The 20,261-nt window shown below is 41.9% G+C and overlaps 1 protein-coding gene across 5 annotated transcripts in view; it reads left to right on the top strand.

Annotated features, from left to right (window-relative positions):
• The first annotated feature begins 2,886 nt into the window (after window positions 1-2,886).
• PBX4 (PBX homeobox 4) overlaps window positions 2,887-20,261 on the top strand; it is a 29,296-nt gene continuing 11,921 nt past the window's right edge. Inside the window, exons 1-2 of one of the 5 annotated variants that reach the window (XM_039514916.1) lie at window positions 2,887-2,924; window positions 11,370-11,443. In XM_039514916.1, the coding sequence (XP_039370850.1) occupies window positions 2,902-2,924; window positions 11,370-11,443 (97 nt within the window). In that variant the 5' untranslated portion in view covers window positions 2,887-2,901. Of the gene's footprint in view, window positions 3,001-3,761; window positions 3,836-3,932; window positions 4,368-11,369; window positions 11,444-20,261 lie in introns of those variants that run through there. The other 4 variants (XM_039514915.1, XM_039514918.1, XM_039514917.1 and 1 more) reach the window with 4 other exon arrangements.

Here is a 20,261-nt window from a genome sequence, read left to right as displayed (position 1 = left end):
CACCTAGACCAGTATACTGTCTTCTGACAGGTTTCAGAGTAGCAGCCGTGTTAGTCTGTATCCGCAAAAAAACCAGGAGTACTTGTGGCACCTTAAAGACTAACAAATTTATTTAAGCATGAGCTTTCGTGAGCTACAGCTCACTTCTTCGGATGCATAGAATGGAACACACAGACAGGGGATATTTTTACATACAGAGAACATGAAAAGGTGGAAGTATACATACCAACAGGCAGAGTCTAATCAATTGAGATGAGCTATCGTTAGCAGGAGGAAAAAAACTTTTTGAAGTGATAATTAAGATGGCCCATAGAAGGTGTGAGGAGAACTTAACATAGGGAAATAGAGTCAATTGGTGTAATGACCCAACCATTCCCAGTCTTTGTTTAGGCCACAATATGCAAACTAGATACTATTAACTGTGGCCTAAACAAAGACTGGGAATGGTTGGGTCATTACACCAATTGACTCTATTTCCCTATGTTAAGTTCTCCTCACACCTTCTATGGGCCATCTTAATTATCACTTCAAAAAGTTTTTTTCCTCCTGCTAACGATAGCTCATCTCAATTGATTAGACTCTGCCTGTTGGTATGCATACTTCCACCTTTTCATGTTCTCTGTATGTATAAATATCCCGTCTGTGTGTTCCATTCTATGCATCCGAAGAAGTGAGCTGTAGCTCACGAAAGCTCATGCTTAAATAAATTTGTTAGTCTTTAAGGTGCCACAAGTACTCCTGTTTTTTTTGTCTTCTGACAGTGGCCAATGCCAGGTGCCCCAGAGGGAATGAACAGAACAGGGAATCATCAAGTGACCCATCCCCTGTTACCCATTCCTAACTTCTGGAAAACAGAGGCTAGGGACACCATCTCTGTCCAACTTGGCTAATAGCCATTGATGGACGTACCCTCCATGAACTTTTCTAGTTCTTTTTTGAACCCTGTTATAGTCTTGGCCTTCACAATATCCTCTGGCAAGGAGTTCCACAGGTTGACTGTACATTGTGTGAAAAAACACTTCCTTTTGTTTGTTTTAAACCCACTGCCTATTAATTTAATGTACAATGCATTAGATCATATTTTCAAAGTGACAAAAGCATCGGTAACTGTGGCAAGATCAATCTTTGAGAGAAAAGTCGCACTCTTCTCACCATGTACAGATTGAATAAAGCATCCTACTCCTTTGGACAGAGCTGCCACCAGAGTAACCCAGGAGCATATCTGTTCTGGTAGCCACTGATAGCAATAACCTTAGCTTCCGTACTTTGGCTTAAAGAAAGCACCTCTAATGAGCTCTGTGGATAAAAAGAACACTATAAGAGCTAAATGTTGTTAGTTATTGTTATTACTTATTACTTTATAATTAAATTGACACATTGTTTCCCCCCCCCCTTTGGGTGGGATGCTACAACGGCATTTGATGATTAAACGGCTTTCCAGCCATGCCTATGAGATGGATCAGTATTGTTGATGTTTCAGAGGACTCCCAATTTAGCTGCTTTGATGAGCTCCAGCTGGGTGGAGTAAATCAGTTCAAGTGAAAGCAACAAAGAATCCTGTGGCACCTTATAGACTAACAGACGTTTTGCAGCATGAGCTTTCGTGGTTGAATACCCACTTCTTCTTCACTTGCATCCGAAGAAGTGGGTATTCACCCACGAAAGCTCATGCTGCAAAACGTCTGCTAGTCTATAAGGTGCCACAGGATTCTTTGTTGCTTTTACAGATCCAGACTAACACGGCTACCCCTCTGATACTTCAGTTCAAGTGAAGACTTTCCATGAGTTGGAGAGAATGAATCATTGCAGCTGGACAGCTAGTAGTGATTTTAATTAATGAAGTAGAACTATATAGCCTGCATCTCATGTACATGGGTTTTATACTAATTAAACTCCATTTTCTTTAATGGAATTATTCCTGTTTTACATCAAGGTAAATGAGAGGAGAGTTGGGATCATTAAGCTGTCAATCAATACAGAATTCTGCTTTACACCAATTGTCTGAGAATGATAGTAGTACATTTAGCAGAGAGTAGACTCTATGCCTCTCAGATAACTGATGATTCACCTGTTTTCATTGTCTTTCTAGAGCAATTAATCAGATCAGAGCATTTCTAATTGGAGAACCTGTTCTCTTCCTGGAAGGAGCTCACACCTGCAGGCCTGCCCATATAAATATGAATACAGATATAAGAATGGTTAACCACAGCACCAGCATTACTCTGCCTGACACAGAGCCTGCTCTTGCAAGGTCCAGAGTGGCCTCATCTCAGAGTGAAGTTAATGAGAATCAAGGATGCTCAGCACCTTATGCAGGGGCAGCTCCAGGCACCAGCACGCCAAGCGCTTGCTTGGGGCGGCAAGCCACTGGGGGCGCTCTGCCAGTCGCCATGAGGGCGGCAGGCAGGCTGCCTTCGGCGGCATGCCTGTGGAGGGTCCGCGGGACCACAGGACCCTCCAATGCCTGCGGGAGGTCCGCCGAAGCAGCGGGACCACAGGATCCTCTGCAGGCATGCTGCCAAAGGCAGCCTGCCTGCCATGCTTGGGGTGGCAAAATGCCTAGAGCCGCCCCTGACCTTATGGATTAATCCACTGGTGGTCAGGTACACTGCCAACCGATGATGGCAATGGGAAGTGCAATTTGCACTGGAGTAGTTGAGAGTGGCAGCAGGGACTGGGATGATCCTGGGCCCCTATAGCAGGCAAATGCTGGCTTGCTGGTAGTCCAATCTGGTTGTGCTGATGTGGCTGAATTCCCATGATGAGGATCAGAGGGACATGGAGTGACACTGTCTGGGGCTATTTGGAGTGTGACCAGAGTGTGGGAGGGTGATGCCTCTTTCCCAGGAGAGGAAATGGAATGTGGTATCAGGAGGTTCTGTGGCACTTAGGGCAGTTTGAATGGTGACAGTTGGGCATGGCAGGTGGGCAGTTTGCAGTAGAACAATTGGGCATGGTTGGTTGGGGGCAGTTTGAAATGGAACAGCTGAGATGTGATCGGTGAGCCTGGCCATTGGCAGTTGGATTTGGAGCAGTTACTTGGGAGGTGTCAGTTGGAGGCATTTAATTGGGGGCAGTCAGAAGGTGACAGTTGGGGAATGGCCAGTGGGGGCAGTTGGAATGTGACAGATGGGGGCAGTTTCAGGGCAGATGGGAGGTGACAATTGGAAAATGGCTGTGGGGGCAGTTAGGAGATGATAGTGGGGGATAGTTTGAAGGGGACAGTCAGGAGGTGGCAATTGGAGAATGGCCATTGGGGGCAGTGGGAGGGGGCTGTGAGGGGCAGTTTGAAGGGGGCAGTCGGGCGGTGGCAGTTGGAAAATGGCCGTTGGGGGCAGTTTGGAGGTGACAGCTGGACAGTCTGCACTGCAGATCTCAGAGGCAGGCATTGCCCTGGGGCAGTTGGGATGTGACGGTTGGAGAATGGCTGTTGGGGGCAATCTGCAGGGGGCAGTGAGAAGGGGGCGGTGTGGGGCAGTCAGGAGGTGACGGTTGGGGAATGGCCATTGGGGGCAGGCGCGAGGTGACGGTTGGAGAATGGCTGTTGGGGGCAGTGGGAAGGGGGCGGTGTGGGGCAGGTGTGAGGCAACGGTTGGACAATGGCCATTGGGGGCAGTGGGAAGAGGTCGGTGCGGGTCAGGCATGAGATGATGGTTGGGGAATGGCCGTTGGAGGCAGTGGGAAGGGGGCGGGACAGGTGGGAGGTGACGGTTGGGGAATGACCGTTGGGGCGGTGCGGGACAGGCGCGAGGTGACAGTTGGGGAATGGCCGTTGGGGGCAGCCCGCGGACACTTTGCCCTGGTCCAGGCGCGAGGGGCAGCCGCCCTCGGGTAGGTACGTGCTCGGGGCCCGGCCTCTCCCCAGCCCGGGGGCAGAGTCAAGAGGAGGGGGCGGGGCGGGGCGGGGCAGGGCCTGGGTTGAGGATGGAAGGAAGCGTCCCGACGCGTCGCGCCAGGGAAGGGGCGGAGTCCCGTCACGCCGGGGCGGGGTCACGCAGGAGGGGGCGGGGCTCGCAAGGCGCTGGGCTGGGGCCTGTTGTGTGTGAGGCGCTTGGGCCGTACCGGGAGCCCGTTAGTGGCTGCTCCGGCGCCCTCCCCACCCCCGTCCCAGCCCCGCCGCCTCCCCTCCCCCCCACCATGGAGGACCCGTCCCGGCTGCTGGCGGCGGCGCACGGTGCGGGGGTCTCCCTGCCCGGGGGGATCCCGCCGCCTCCCTCCGCCGGAGACCCGGCCGCCGCCGCCCCCCCACCGCCGCCCCCGCATCGGCTCCAGCCTGGGCCGCCGCCCCCCGGGCACCAGGATACTGGGGACATCCTGCAGCAGATCATGGCCATCACCGACCAGAGCCTGGACGAGGCGCAAGCCAGGTACCGCAGGGGACGCGGGGTGCGGCCCTTCGGGCAGGAGATCCGGGTCCGAGCAGCGCCTGCGGGGAGGCTTCATGGGTGGGCGGCTAGCGCCGCGGCCAGGCGGAGGGGGGTGTCCGGGCGCGGGGCCGGGGGGCGGGGGCCTGACTAGGGGACCTGGGCACTGGAGGCTGGATGGAGTCTCTGAAGCTCGAGGCTCTGGGGGCTGAAGGGTCTCGAGTCCTGGGGCTTTTCGGCATCAGGGCCTGGGCTGTGTAGGGCAGTCCCTGGGGGCTGGGTGCCAGGATATGGACAGAGTCTCCAAATCCTGGAGTCTTTGGGAACCAGAGTCTGGTTCCAGGGGATGGCAGTATGTGGCACTAAAGTGTAGAGTGGGGTAGTGCCTGGCATCTGCTTTAGGTGTCCTGTGAGCACCGGGTGATCAGGCTCCTGGGTACTAACTTCCCTGCCTGTTTCCATCTCCCGTATTGCTTGTGAATTTGTACGCTGGGCAAGGCGTGAGGCAGCCTGATTTAGTTTCACAGAGGAACTTCGCTTAAAACGGTAGAGTGAGTTTTATGGGTACCTGGTAATGTCTTAGGAGCAAACCCTCAGTATAGGGTTACAGTTTATTTAAGGGACTTTAGTGCTGCTAAAAGGTGTCTGCCTGAAGTTTCCTATACATCCTCAGGGCAGGTAACAGTTCAGGCAGCAATAAAGCAAACTTTCCTCAGGCACTGTTTAGTTAGTGTGTCTCATCCCTGCCCTGGAGAGACCCCCACCTCATGGATGACAGCAGTCCATTTTTTATTGGCCCCTCATTCTTTGACTGCTGCTGAGACTGCTTTTGGGGCATGGGAAGTTCGATGGTGGAGATTTTTATGGTATAGACACTTATCTGCTAGGAATAGAGCTGAGACCCATGAGTTTATTTCACACAGGTTACTTAATGAAGTCACCAAATGGCAATGCCTTTGACTCAGTAGCTGTAGTGGCACAAGTGACCTGGAGATGAACAGTTATACGTTACTGAGTTCCTGAGAACATGGAGGATTTGAGGCTGTGGATCTAAATTTTGAATTTCTTACTTGCTAGTTCTGCTCAGGGGAAATTTTTAACTAGACTTTATTTTCCCATCCCAGTAAGAATAAGAGCGTGGAGACTTTCAGTATGGGAATTGAACAGTTGATTTGTATATTGACTGAGAGGATCTTGTACCTTTGTCCCGTTGATAACAGACTGTGAACCGTTTAACGCTTCTTATAATTATTTTTTAAAAGCTAGCCTGTCTTAATAATGAATTGTCCTTTCACTACTGCAGATGGGGGTTCAAATCACAGCTCCAGTCACAAGTGAAAATGATTTTTTTTTCTGTCTGTTGCACAACTACTGTATAATTTGGCCTAGGAGTAGAATAAATGCAAGGTTGTGATTGCAGCTCAGGATTGAAGTGCCCTGGCAGAGAGGTGTGTGTGTGGTAGGGAGAGGCACGTGCACACAGGAACTGAATGGCAGGTGTATTACATTTCAGGTCTAAGGTGCTTTGGCAGAGCTATGTGTGAGCAGTTTTCACAGCACCTGGCAGCACTATGTCTGAATCACCCCTCACTTGGGTGAGAACTAACTGTACTTGTGTTTAAAGAGAGAAGCCTACTTGAGGAGTACATTCTCTTCTGTGCATATTGTATGCTCTTGTGATCCTCGAGGGGATGTAAATAATCAAATGAATAACATAACCTGATGTAAAAACATCAGCATAATTCAAGATCTTGTAGTTTCTTTTCTCTACCCTAGAGGTGTCTGTGCCCCTGATTGGCTTTCTGTAATTATATGTTTTGCTTACTTGGTATGTACGGGTTGTAGAAATTATGTAGACTAGAGGAAGTAGTTTGGAAAGTGGAGGATTATAAAACAGATCTGGCTTATAAAATTAGCAAATGAATAGTTATGCATCAGATTCCAGACAGTGATTTATGACTTTGGTTAGCAGTCTGGCTGACTTTCCATTATAAATTACCTAAACCAAGGTTTATTTACTCTGAGAAGTTTCTTTGGCCTGACATTTAAGCCTTGTCTATGCTAGGTAAACTACCTGTTGGTGTTAGCAGCTGAGCTGGTGCTGAAAATGGTTTAACTTGTAAATGTAGACACTGGCAAGTCATGATCTGTACTGTTTCAGAAACTGTAGAGCAGGTTTTAACTACACCTTTGGAAACCATGTGAAAGTGATTTATGCAAGTACGCAGAACTACTGAAAATAAACTCCAGGCCCATAAACATGTTTGGTATGATCTGAAGATAAGTTCTAACCAAATAGTTATTGATTTAAAAAAAAAAAAGAATGTTGATGGGGCTTCCTAGGAGAGAGTTTTGTGGTAAAATTAGAGTTTTCTAGACTGTATTTACTGAGGAAAGATATTGTTCTACCTTATAGTTTTTCAAACAATATTCTGGACTAGTCTGAGTCAGAGGGACTCTTCAGAGGTGCTCTTCTGTGTTCCTCTTACGCCAAAACAATGCATGTTGAAATGAAAAAAAAAATACTGAAGGGGATGCTGCTACTATTTCAAGCTCCTTACATATTTTCCATTACTGGTGGTGGAATGAGGCATCCCCTAATATGCTCTCTCTTTTTACCAGTCACTGCAACACAAAATTAAAGCTGTTTATAGTTACTTCATAGTAAGTGCATGCACAGATTAATGTGTATGTCACACAAGGCACTGCAGTTCTGTTTGATTTTCAAAACTCATCTACAACAGAGCTGAAAAAGTTGAGTGCTTAGGAAGCTTCTTTGTTTTGCCTATAAACAATAATTTAATTATGGGGTCATAGTGCTTTTTGTGTAGGCTATATTGCTTTAGCTATTTTCAGTGGTTTTAGAAAACAGAAATCTCTAGGAAAAAAATGTTATTAGGTCTTTTAGGCACAAAGTTTTTGAAGGCTCAAACTTTATAAGAAGTGCCCTTGTATATGAGATGATTGTGCATGCACAACACAGGTTCTTGCATTATAGAGAATAATGGGTCCATCTGTGCAGTCTACTTGCAAACAGAGAATCTTGGTAAGAAGGCCTATATGTCATTGTAAAGAAAGCGAAGCAACCCTCCTCAAATCTAGTGTAACCAGTAGCACAGATGCTTCAGGGATGTTAGGCAGAGTGTCCTGGAATATCTATCTATCTGCAAGATGGCTTGGCCATGATTTAGCTCCAGCTGTTTTATTTGCTAGAGTTTAATTTTACTCTATATTTAAAAAAAATCTGCATATTGAACTGTACTGGGTTTCAAATCCTCATAACTTCACTGGGGCCTCTTGAGTTTCAGAACTTTTAGTATTTATATTCTAAATTTTAGACTGCAAGCTAAAAACTGAAGAGAAGTTGTTTTATTTAAAATAATCTGCCAAAAATTACATTAAGTAACCTGCTTAATATCAGTGTTAATCAACTTTATCATTCTACAAAAGAATAAATATTGGCCATATTAGCTATGTAATGACTTCAGGACAGCCTGTTTCTGAGAACTTATAACACATCTAGCTTATTTAGTGTGAAAATCAGCTTTTTTAGCCCTATTTTATGGGAGCTGAGTTTTAAGGCCTGGAATTGGTGGTTTGTCATCAAGCAAGGACAATAGAATCCACTTGGCTTTCTTTTCAGCTGCCTTTGTTCTCAGGCTGCTTGTCTGTGGGTAGATATTGATCTGCTTAGATATCTGATAATGTGCATTATGCCTTTCTTGGTTCCATGTATTGAAGTAAACTGGTCAGTGGACTTCAACTTGTGATATTTTGCTTAATTCTTGTATTGTATTTGAATATTTATGGGAGGCTTGCAGCTACCTGTTGTAAATCTTATTGATGGGGGATTGTAAGGAAATTGAGTACCCTTTTAAGCCCTTACCCATAGCTTGAGTAAGGAATATCAGGATGATCTGTATTTAATAAAGAGAGCTTCTGAAAAGGGGTTACTCCTGGCTCTGAATGTACTTTAATTAAATAAAAAGAACAGGAGTACTTGTGGCACCTTAGAGACTAACACATTTATTTCAGCATGAGCTTTTGTGAGCTACAGCTCACTTCTTCGGATGCATAGAATGGAACACACAGACAGGAGATATTTATACATACAGAGAACATGAAAAGGTGTTACGTATGTATAAATATCTCCTGTCTGTGTGTTCCGAAGAAGTGAGCTGTAGCTCACGAAAGCTTATGCTGAAATAAATGTGTTAGTCTCTAAGGTGCCACAAGTACTCCTGTTCTTTTTGCAGATACAGACTAACACGGCTGCAACTCTGAAACCTTTAATTAAATAATAAATTAAAAATTACATAAGGGGTTGTCATCACAGGAGGTGGTGGTAGAGGGAATTTTTAAAGGCACAAATGGCAGGTACCTAACTCCCAACTTCCAGTGGAAGTCAGGTGCCTAATTGCCATTTGTGCCTTTAAAAATCTCCCCCAGAGAAATGTAAATTTTTTTAGTATCCTGTTCCAGAGAGATTTTCTAACAAACTTCGTGAGGATTGTTCATAGTTTGCAATTGCAGCTACATGTCTGGCTGTAATTGAGAATATGGCATCACTTTTGGGGTGAGCGTTACAGCAATGGCATCAGCTCTGGTATCTCTTCAGTGAAGTAGTATGGTATATAATATTTTTCAAATAGCTTAAGTATTCAGCTGTGTATGAAGATCCCTCAGCAAATGTCGGGGGGGGGGGGAAATATGAAGGTACCAGAGCCTATAAGAACACTTGGCCAAGCTTATTTTTAAGGCTTCTGAATGAGACTGAAATAAAATTTAATGCCTTCTATTACTAGAGGAGAGACCAACTGAGATTGTAATGGAAAGAGCTTTACCATTGATAGGGAGAAAAGCAGATATTACTTGCTGTGGATGTGAAAAAAGGGCAAAGGAATTAATTTCAGCATTCTTGTATATTTTGGTATTAGGAAAACTGTATTTTTACTGATGCAGAGTATATCTCATCAGGGTGTTTGAAAACTCCTTTTGTAGTTTCTATCTCAAACTTCTTATGATATACAGGGGTACAAAGAGTGTGTGCATAGGTAAAAAAAGAGGATTACAAAGTTCTTTCATATTTTTTCACTCTTTATAGTAATCACTTGAAAGTGTGAAACTTGCTAACATTACCTCCTCCCGCCATGTTGATGTACACAAGATTGGTTCCAAATGTAGTAAAACACTGTGAAAATAGTTAACTTTAACTGGGGGGGGGGGGAGTTTTGGATACTACACTTGCCACTCAGTTTCTTATCAATTTTTGTGGATTTATATTCACATGTTCTGCTTTCTAAAATGTTCCCTTTGTTTTTGAATGACCCACACAGACTGGGAAAACTGACTATGCGGGGGAAACAATGAATGTTTATGTGGGTTCTGTCAAACAGGAATAAAATTACTTGTAATTGACAGAGAGGAGAAACAAATCATGTAGTGGCTGCTTTGAATAGTAGATTAAAAACTTTTTTGATAGAAGTGATTTTTTTTAAGTTGACTTTGTCCTCTTAAACTATTAGCAGCATTCTCTAAAACAAAGTTTTTATATAGAGATTTGCATAAATCAATTTCCATTGCATACCAAAAAAAGAATACTTTCCCATTTAAAAGAATACCCTACCAACAAAAAACTGTACTAACAAGACATTTGCCTGTCATCTCCCTGATTACTTAGTTTGTATTTTATATCTGTCTATCCTACCCTTCACCTGTTTTGTCATGTTCAATTGTAAGCTATTTGAGGCAGCTACTGCATCTACAGTGCCTCTTGGGCATTACTGAACTACAAAATAAGAAATATTTCTGGAGTGATAACTTAGATTTATTTAGAGGGTACATTGAAATAAAGTGGACATTGGCCATGAGTAAACAGTGATGTAATTTAATGTACTCTCTCTTTCCACAAACAAGTGTAACATACTTATTAATCTTTTTCCCCTTCCCATAATTTCTGTTTGGAAAAACAAGGACAAAAATGTGGTGGTATCTGTCTCAAACACTGGAAGCATCAAGTGGCTTCTGTCAAAGGAGAATGTACTTTAGGTTGTTTGGAAAAGTAGATGGACATTCTAGTGGGGCTTGAGTGCCCCTCCAGCTACAGCTGTGTCAGAGTTTCTATTGTAAATCCCTTTCTTTGATAGAATTACATGGGTGCATCAAGGTGAGGTGTAGCTCATAATATGCAAATGCTGCTTTTAATATATTCATAACAAACATAACCGCTCCAAAGAAGCAGTTAATGTATGCTATGATTTCATACTAAGGATGCAGTCAGACACATTCTGTATGGTATTCCACATTATGAATGTATAATTAGTTACATATGATGTGGCTTCTGGCACTAGGTCCTCCTGCTTGCACAGAGGTGTCCCTTAGACAGCCAGCTTGCTCTTGATCAATTAAGGCCTACCCCTCCTTAAAAAGTATCTCTACCTTTCATCCTTCTTGCCCAGAGATCCCAACAGTCCTCTGGGTGCAATTTCTTCCATTTCTGTTCTAGGGGAAGAACAGTCTCCTTTTGTTTGGAGACTGATACTTATTTTGAGTTTGATTAAACTAAAAGGAACAATATTTGATTTGATCAATGGTAATTGAGTTCTGTTTTGTTTTTAATGTTCAGAATCTGTATAATGTAAAAATGTGGATCTTTCTCATATTTTAGATGGACTGCTTTGTTAGAGCAATTGGAAGAATACTAATTCAGAAAGCAGCCATTTGTTGACATCATATAAATATACTTTTGGTAGAGTTTTTAACTTCTGTTTTGCTTCTGCTAACTATAAGCAATTGAGTATTTCAAGGCTATAAATTATTCTGGTAGAGAGTTTCTGGTGACGACCTTGAGTGAACTGTGTGACTAGAACTTCTAAATGTACATTAATCTTATGCTCTGGTTTGCTCATTTTTATAAATACATGGAATCTATTTTTTATAAACCTTGGCACTCCTGCCTCTTTCCCCTTCCACTCAGCATTCATCTTTTCTTTCTCTCCTTTTCAGAAAACATGCTTTGAATTGCCACAGAATGAAACCAGCTCTTTTCAGCGTGCTGTGTGAGATCAAGGAAAAAACAGGTGTGTTGTTGGAATTTTTCAATGATTTTTTGGAAAGTTGGGTATCAGAAATGAACAGCTCCTGGGTCAAGTGGAATTGAAATAGGTCTTTGCTGAGTGAATGATTTTTACAGCTTAAGGCTTTAATGGTGATTTCCTGGCCCATTGTGCTTCTGTAGGTTGGAGATCATTTGTAGCTTGCTTCCTACAATGTAGGCTGTGCCATGATTTGAAGGAAATATTACTGCTCATTGCTTTTTGATTTGAAAAACAAAATAAAATGTAAACATTACAATTATAATCTCTGAGTAGACATGTGTAGACACAAAGGGGTGACAACCAGAATGTCTTTAATAGAATGCCCATATCATGCTATTTCTTGAAAGAAGATGGTCCCAAAACTGTGGAGGGACTAGGAGATTAACACTGGAAAATGAACTAGACCACAGAAAAGAGAGGCTGTGAGGAGAAGCAGCAGATAAATGGGGAAAGAAGACAAAAGCAGCAGGAAACTGAGTTGACAGGTGGATTATGTGACTTATTTTCTTTGTGAGCAGGAATGGGGTGGTTAGGAGCGAGTGGATTTTGATTTTGGCCACCCAGTGTATCAATTGTTCATCTATAAACTCCCGGGCAGTGATGTCGGGATGTTTTATTGTGCTTTGTGTAAACTTTTGAGCTTACTGAATTTGGATGCGATATTAAAGGATAATTACTTGTAGAACCTGTTTAATTGTAGAAAATGTATTCTTTATGATATAAGTTGCTTAACATTAATATCCTAATACTGCCCTTGGTACTGAACCTATACTGAAAAAATAACTTGTAATTATCTTGTATATCAATTCATCTAGTTTTATCTTCAATGATGTCCTTAGCATCAAAGACAGTATGTGATACTAAATGAAATGCAACACACTCTCACTTTTGTGTTAAGAGAATGTTATAGTTGACATATTTTGAGTTCTCATGGCAGCAATTTTCTTTTGTTGTAGGAAAATTTTATAGGAATAGAAATTTGTGACCTGTTATGCTATAGTCTCTTATGTCTGTTTATCCTGTGTGGTTTTTTTCCTTTGAGCAGGAGCTAATCTTAGGACAGATAAAAGGAGACTAATCCAAGCGCTACAGCACACTTTTTATTTGTTTTTCCATGTTGGGATTTGCTTGCTCTGTGTTATAACCTGGAAGTTTAACTTCTATTTGACTTAAACATATTTGTAACTAGAGACTTCAGTACCTTGGCTACGCTGGATTTGTTTTGGTCTCATAGGTTTTTGAATGTCTGATGGCCTGTCTGTTCCTTATTTAAATTATGGAGAGCAGATGTTATGGCTTCAAGCAAATAAAAGCCTGGACATACTGTAGCATAAGGTTTAGGCTTTCTTTGTGACCCAGGCGCGCAGGCTTCCTTTCTAGCTCTGAATCAGTTTAAAACATGTTTGCCCCCCAAACCTCTCTCCCACATTCCCTTTGTTAGTGTGCCAGTGTCACTCACAATAGCTCAGGATAAGCCATGTGCCCCTCCATTGAGCAGCCAGCTGGAAAGTGTAGAGAAATTTTCCCCAGAAAGTGCTTTTAAAAAAATACTTGTAAAAGTAACTATTCTTCTTTACCAGTTAAATTGATATATCCAAATCTAGTCTTCTCTCAAACTACTGTTTGAACTCTGGATTATGAGATTTCTTTTATATTTTTCTTTTTGGATTAAATAATTCAGTCACTGTAGTTTGTAGAATGACTTTTTTATTTCTATACTTCACCAGGAAAAATATACTGAAATAGATATTTCACTTTCAAGTATGTCCTAGATACACACACTCCACACACATTTATTGAAGGTACATCTAACCCAAGCAATGTATGAGGGGGCAGACAGTGCTCCCTCAAGGAGCACAACAACACATTGCTCCACTGAAGTCCATACTAACCTCCTTCACAATAACACCCACTTAGTTCTTTTGAGAACTGGCAAACGTACTATTCTGTCTTAGAAGATTTTAAAAAACTGTTGTAAATAAATCTGTCTAGCAGACTCTTTTCTTGGTGTTCAGCTGCCATGGACATCAGATGCTTGACTCCAGAAAGCTATGCTTGTCCAAATATTAAAGCTGTTTATAGCTTTAATGTCCAGGTGTGTACATCAATGGAAATAAAAGCAAATATTATCCTTGAGGATTTCCTTTTTCTGACTGATTGCAGCAAACACCTGAGTATGTTGGGTTTCAAGCTCTTTAGGGCAGGGGTACTGTCTCCTTATGTGTTTGTACAGTGCCTAGCAAAATGGGCCTCTGATCTTGATTGAGGCTTCTGGGCATGACTGCAGTACAAAGAATCAATAAGTATTTTGTTTAGCAATTTATAACACATACCATTTTTTTCCCCCTCCCACTGACTGCAATACCTTGTCCTTCCTCTAACATGCTGATTGTTCAAATATGTTCATTCAATTTGTATTTTTTCATTCCATTATAGAACCTGACAAGTGCTGTGGGGCTAAATGGGTGTTTTCCCTTTGTCACTGGGTTTGTTGAAATTCCTACATTGTTGTCTTGTTCCTTAGCACTCAGAATCATACTTGTCTTCCTTCTGAATTAGTTTTCTTCTTCTGTGGTGGAGAATCTACAAGACCTTCAGATATTGACTTTTAAGAAAGCTCTGGCCTGTCACAACACTTGAGACCAGTAGAGGAAAAGTGGACTCTCCAGAGTGGAGGTGGGGGTTGAGGGCTGTTGTTCTTAGCAGAGGGTCATTGGCTGTGGAATTTGCTTCCTCTTGTGGCTAGTGATAGCTTGGATTTGATAGCCTTCAGGGTGCAATGGGAGGCCCATTTGTTAAATGATGCGATTATGAGGGTTTCCTCTCTTGGTAGCAGTAAGGGATGGCTTGTAGTGATGTGTGTGGAGATTATTTAAGAAAAAAAATTGTATGGCTTCCAAATGCCATTGCGATAGGCACCAAGCCTTAAAATAAATAAAATGTGTACATTTTCTACATGCAGTTTAGTGCTGATTAGTTAGTCCCAGTTCCTGCTGAGAGCCAATTAATTATTCTGCAGTTCTATTTAAAAAAAAGACTGTTAAAAAGGAATCTTCTTACTCCATAGATTCCCTCATGTCTCATCAGAATTGTTTATTAAATTCCAGTCAGTCAACACCTGTACAACCCTCTGAGTCCCAGTGCCTTGCGCTTTGTGTAGTCATTTTACACCTGTACAAAGTGTGCCAGTAAGACCGGCATTTTCAAATTCACCCTATCCCTCTTCTTCTAATGCCTTGAAATTCAGAGAGGTTAACATTCAAGGTTCTGTTTTTGTGTGCCGTACAGCCAATAGATGTATTTACCTCTAGCTTTTCTGCTCTGTTGCCACGTGGAAGAAAATCTGGAGAGGAAAACAAGCCTAAACAAATTGCATATCATTTTTATTTTGGCATCAGTGATCTCATACAGTTCATTACAGAACTGCAGATCTTTAATTAATGATATGTAAATATATTGTAATGATTTCATTTGCATATTGAGTGAGGTTTCAGTACCTTAGGTTGTGATGTATTTTAATTAAGGATTAATTAGAAATGATGGGAATTTCATTTGGCTTAGTATAATTATTTTACATTTTGATGAATATCTAGTGGGTGTTGTGCTGGGGAATGTATAATACTGTGTTAGTGTATATGACAGCACCGGTTTAAAAGGCTTTATGATCCTGAAGGGTGTTTGTTAAAAGCATTCATAAATATGATGAATGGATAGAGATAGATTTGGGCATAATACTAAGCCCGGACAAGTCTGAGTCATGCTTAAAACATTGAATATGTGATAGTTAACTACATAAGCGGAATGGCAGAACATTTACTTAGAATTGTCTATCTACTGGACAGATAAAAAACCAAAATGAATAAATGTCTTAATTTGTTTGGTCCCAAGTTTGTACCAAAAACTAAAGTAGGAACCCATGAATTATATTTTTTCTTTTATTCACTCATCCTCTGGTACTGTACATGGTAATTACCTTTGAAAGTACAGTGCAACTGCTAGAAAAAACCCAACTGTTCCCACTTGTTCAATAAAGTCTTGACACACAACCCCATAATATTAATGTTGTTTATTGTACATCTTAGTGTTTTAAAATGCAGTACACACTAGTGTAGCTGCAACTTAAAAATGTTGATCTTTTTGTCCAGTTTGATATGTTGATCACTTATTAAGGTATTGATACAGTGATGGACAAATTGATCTAATTAGCATTGTGGTCCAGTGGGCTACCAAAAGGCTAAACATTGCTAGCCCACCTCTAAACTTAAGTGACCGAACCAATCCACACAGTAACATATGGGGAAAATGATGTGGGATACCCATGTTAGTTTAGAAGTTTGTGATCACATTAGTGATTTTTCTTTCTTTCTTTCTAATATTTGTGAGAGACTACCATGTTCTCTTTACTAGCTTTGGGAGATTGATCAGATTGGGGCAGCTCAAGCTAAACTTTTCGCTTTTGATTTGTCTATATCAGAGAAAATAGTGCATCATCAATTGTCATTGCTTTTAATTAATCATTGTTTAATGCCAATGAAAAAAGCTTTTTTTTAGGGGGCTTTAAAGGTTCATTTGTGCTACAAATGTCCCTGGTTTTTTTGGGGGAGGGAGCAGAGGAAGGAGCATATTGACTGGTGGTTTTTGTTTTGTTTTGTTTTTTAATGCTTCCACTTTACTTCTGTCAGGTCCTGAAGCTGGTGTTATCTTGAGGAGACAAAGATTGTGTTGCGGGCAGACAGATGGGTGTGGCAAATGATGGTTGGTAGGGATGAGATTGGCCTGAATTTGAAAAAAATCAAAAGTATGAGGAGATTCACCTGTTTCTTAACAGACTCTAAAATCCTGGCATTGTTCTTGTCTCTCTGTCATAGGCTTGAATTTGTTTAAAGAATCCATAGCTTCTCACTTTTCTACTGCTCCAAACACTTTCTTTTTTTGGTAGAAGGCAAACCAGTACTAAATCCAGATGGTGTCAACTGAAATGACTTACAGGCAGCTTGTGGTATCTAAATACCCTTCCACAAGCTGGTTTTAATACCACCCTGTACAGTGGATGTCCTGGTTATGGTTTTGTTCATCCAATCATCCTCTTCCATGATTACTGGCTCTAGAGGTTTGTTACATAAATGAATACAACTTTTGTTCTCACTGATTTGAACAGGCTGCTACGTGCTGCAAATTCTTGGTTATGAATTCTTCAAATAGATTGTTTTGAATGAATCAGACATTTTTTATTAATACCAAAAGTAACTCAAATGTTAAACTAGTTGAAGAGGGATGTTGAAAGTATTAGGCCTAAAAATTGGCCACCTATGACAGCTGCCCCAGTGAAGGCCTGACTTTGAGGAGTTTAATTTTAATGGCTTTATTTAACTATTAAAATATCTGATCTTTGGGGCAATTATATGTATAATTTAAGTGAATTTCAGATAAACCAGGAGGAGTTTAAAATAAATGTTGTGTAGTAGGTTTTTAAAAAGAGAGAGCTCAGTTGTAATGCTTAGGTTTAATCATCTTGACAGAGTTCCATTAAATAAACATTTGACTTACCAGTATAGAAGTGTAGCCTACAAAATGTTAATTTTATCTAACTCCTCTCTAGTTACTTGTGACTTACTCGAGTCAGCCAACTAAATTCTTCCCTTGAGACTTTACAAGCATTTCATACATGCATTTCAACAGTTGACTTGAGATGAGCCTATGTGTAATTGATAACTAATGTCTAATTACCATAATTAGACAAGTGACAGAAAATTAAGCTGCAGCTGGGAGCTTGACTCTAGCACTGAGGCAGATTCTGATATGCGGTATAGTACATATGGAAAAGGGTTTGGCAGAATTGTTTTCAAATAGCAAGCGAGACCCAAATATATCTGCTCCTCTTAATTGTATTTGTATGTACCAATCAAAATACTTTAATGTGAATTTTAGCCAAGATTAGTTAGCAAATGAACTCTGGCTCACTTGCCCCTGTGGTTGCAGTCCCAATGGCCAACCCATGGTTCAGAACTATTTGAAAATAGAGAACTGGCAGTTAAAAGAACAATGATTTTTTCCCTCTTGTTTCCACGTTACAAAAATATCTAGTAATGGTCCTGTTAGAGGAACGCTTTTGTGTATAGTCTGCAGTAAAAAAATATGCTTTCCTTTGTTTTATTTTCTGGTAAGAATTTGAATGGCTGCTGATTTAAAAAATATGCAACAGTTTCCCTTCCTTATCCTCCTTTAGCAGAATTTCCCACTCATGTTTTAATGGAGAGCATCTTTTCAGTTTGCTTTTCATTTTCTTCTTTCTGTGGACCTGGTTTTGTTCCATTTTCCGTGTCTGAATCTTGGAACAAGAGGCCATTTACACCAAGGATGGTGAATTATAGAAGTCAGAGGAACAGACTTACTAGGTTGAAAGTGAGAGAGTAAAACAAAGTTGAGGACCATGGAACTGCTAGCTATGGGTGGCAAGGCAGTGTTTGCTACATAAATGGTGTTTCACTATGCACATATGCATTTTAAACCCATTTAAAAGTGGAAAAAACTCTTTGCCCATTCTCTAGAGTTAATGCAGTCTGTGTTGCCCAAGATTTTGTCTGAAACCCTTCAATAAATACGGTACACTGTTTTAAGGCTGAATATGTAGTAGGGGAAGTATTGTATCTAGAGGAAATGGTGTAATCCATATCAGTCTGTTACACACACTCTTGCTTTCTTGCAAAGAATATGCAAAAATTAAGAACTGTATTCTGTAGGTGATCTGAAAGGAATTCAGGACTACTTCCTGCTGTTGGAAGATGGTTGATTCTTTTTCTTTTTCTTTTTCTTTTCATAGAATCAGAGAAGATTAGGGTTGGAAGAGACCTCAGGAGGTTATCTAGTCCAACCCCCTGCTCAAAGCATGACCAACCCCAAGTAAATCATCTCAGCCAAGGCTTTGTCAAGCCAGATCTTAAAAACCTCTAAGGATGGAGATTCAACCACCTCCCTGGGTAAACCATTCCAGTGCTTCACCACTCTTCTAGTGGAATAGTTTTTCCTAATATCCAACCCAGACCTCCCACACTACAATTTGAGACCATTACTCCTTCTTCTGTCTTCTGCCACCACTGAGAACAGCCTAGCTCCATCCTCTTTAGACCCTCCCTTCAGGTAGTTGAAGCCTGCTATCAAATCCCCCCCTCACTTTTCTCTTCTGCAGATGAAAATAAGTCCAGTTCCCTCAGCCTATTCTCATGAGTCATGATAATAGTTATAATAATAATTTTTGTTGCCCTCTGCTGGACTCTCTCCAATTTGTCCACATCCTTTCTGTAGTAGGGGGCCCAAAACAGGATACAGTACTCCAGACGTGGCCTCACCAATGCCGAATAGAGGAGAATAATCACTTTCCTCAATCTGCTGGCAATGCTCCTACTAATGCAGCCCAATATGCCATTAGCCTTCTTGGCAGCATGGGCACACTGTTGATTCATATCCAGCTTCTCGTCCATTGTAATCCCCAGGTCCTTTTCTGCAGAACTGCCACCTAACCAGTCGGTCCCTCCCCAGCCTGTAGCGGTGCATGGGATTCTTCCGTCCTAAGTGCAGGACTCTGCACTTCTCCTTGTTGAACCTCATTAGATTTCTTTTGGCCCAATCCTCCAATTTGTCCAAGTCACTCTGGACCCTATCCCGACCTTCCAGCATATCTACTTCTTCCCCCCCATCTTAGTGTCATCTGCGAACTTGCTGAGAGTGCAATCCATCCCATCATCCAGATCATTAATGAAGATGTTGAACAAAACCGACCCCAGTACCGACCCTTGGGGCACTCCGCTTGTTACCGGCTGCCAACTAGATATTGAGCCGTTGATCACTACCCATTGAGCCAACGATCAAGCCAGCTTTCTATCCACCTTATAGTCCATTCATCCAATCCATACTTCTTTAACTTGCTGGCAAGAATACTGTGGGAGAATGTATCAAAAGCTTTACTAAAGTCAAGGTATATCATATCCACCGCTTTCCCCATATCCACAGCACCAGTTATCTCATCATAGAAGGCAATCAGGTGGTCAGGCATGACTTACCCTTGGTGAATTCATGTTGACTGTTCCTGATCACCTTCCTCAACCCAAGTGCTTCAAAATGGATTCCTTGAGGACCTGCTCCATGATTTTTCTAGGGACTGAGGTGAGGCTAACCGGTCTGTAGTTCCCCGAATTCTCCTTCTTCTCTTTTTTTAAAGATGGGCACTATATTTGCCTTTTTCCAATCGTCTGGTACCTCCCTTGAGCGCCACGAGTTTTCTAAGCTAATCGCCAATGGCTCTGCAATGATCAGCCAACTCCCACAGCACTCTCAGATGCATTGCATCTGGCCCCTTGGTCTTGTGCATGTTCAGCTTTTCTAAATAGTCCTTAACCTGTTCTTTCACCACTGAGGGCTGCTCACCTCCTCCCCATACTATGCTGCCCAGTGCAGCAGTCTGGGAACTGACCTTGTCTGTGAAGATCAAGGCAAAAAAAGCATTGAGTACTTCAGCTTTTTCCAACTTTTGCTGGAGTTGTATAACTTTTTTAACGTTAAGCAACTGAGGTTTAGTTGACATCAGAGAACTATTTTTGATTAAAGCCAATGCTGTTATGTGGAGCAAGGCTTATGGAGCAAGGTTTTATGTTGACACCCTGGTCCTGTGTGCATGCCCTTGCTCTACTTTTTTTTTGCTGGCAAAGGTAGAAAGAATGGGTTCAGGGAGGTGCACTTTGGAGAAGAGTTTGACTACATTGGCAGTTTATAGTAAGATTGTATATTGTCTGTCTTTTCACTGTCT

The sequence above is a fragment of the Mauremys reevesii genome, linkage group 25 (assembly GCF_016161935.1).
Source record: "Mauremys reevesii isolate NIE-2019 linkage group 25, ASM1616193v1, whole genome shotgun sequence".
Classification (NCBI taxonomy): Eukaryota; Metazoa; Chordata; order Testudines; family Geoemydidae; genus Mauremys; species Mauremys reevesii.
Note: the sequence above shows the minus strand (reverse complement) of the source record. Positions and strands in the feature narration are given on the sequence as shown.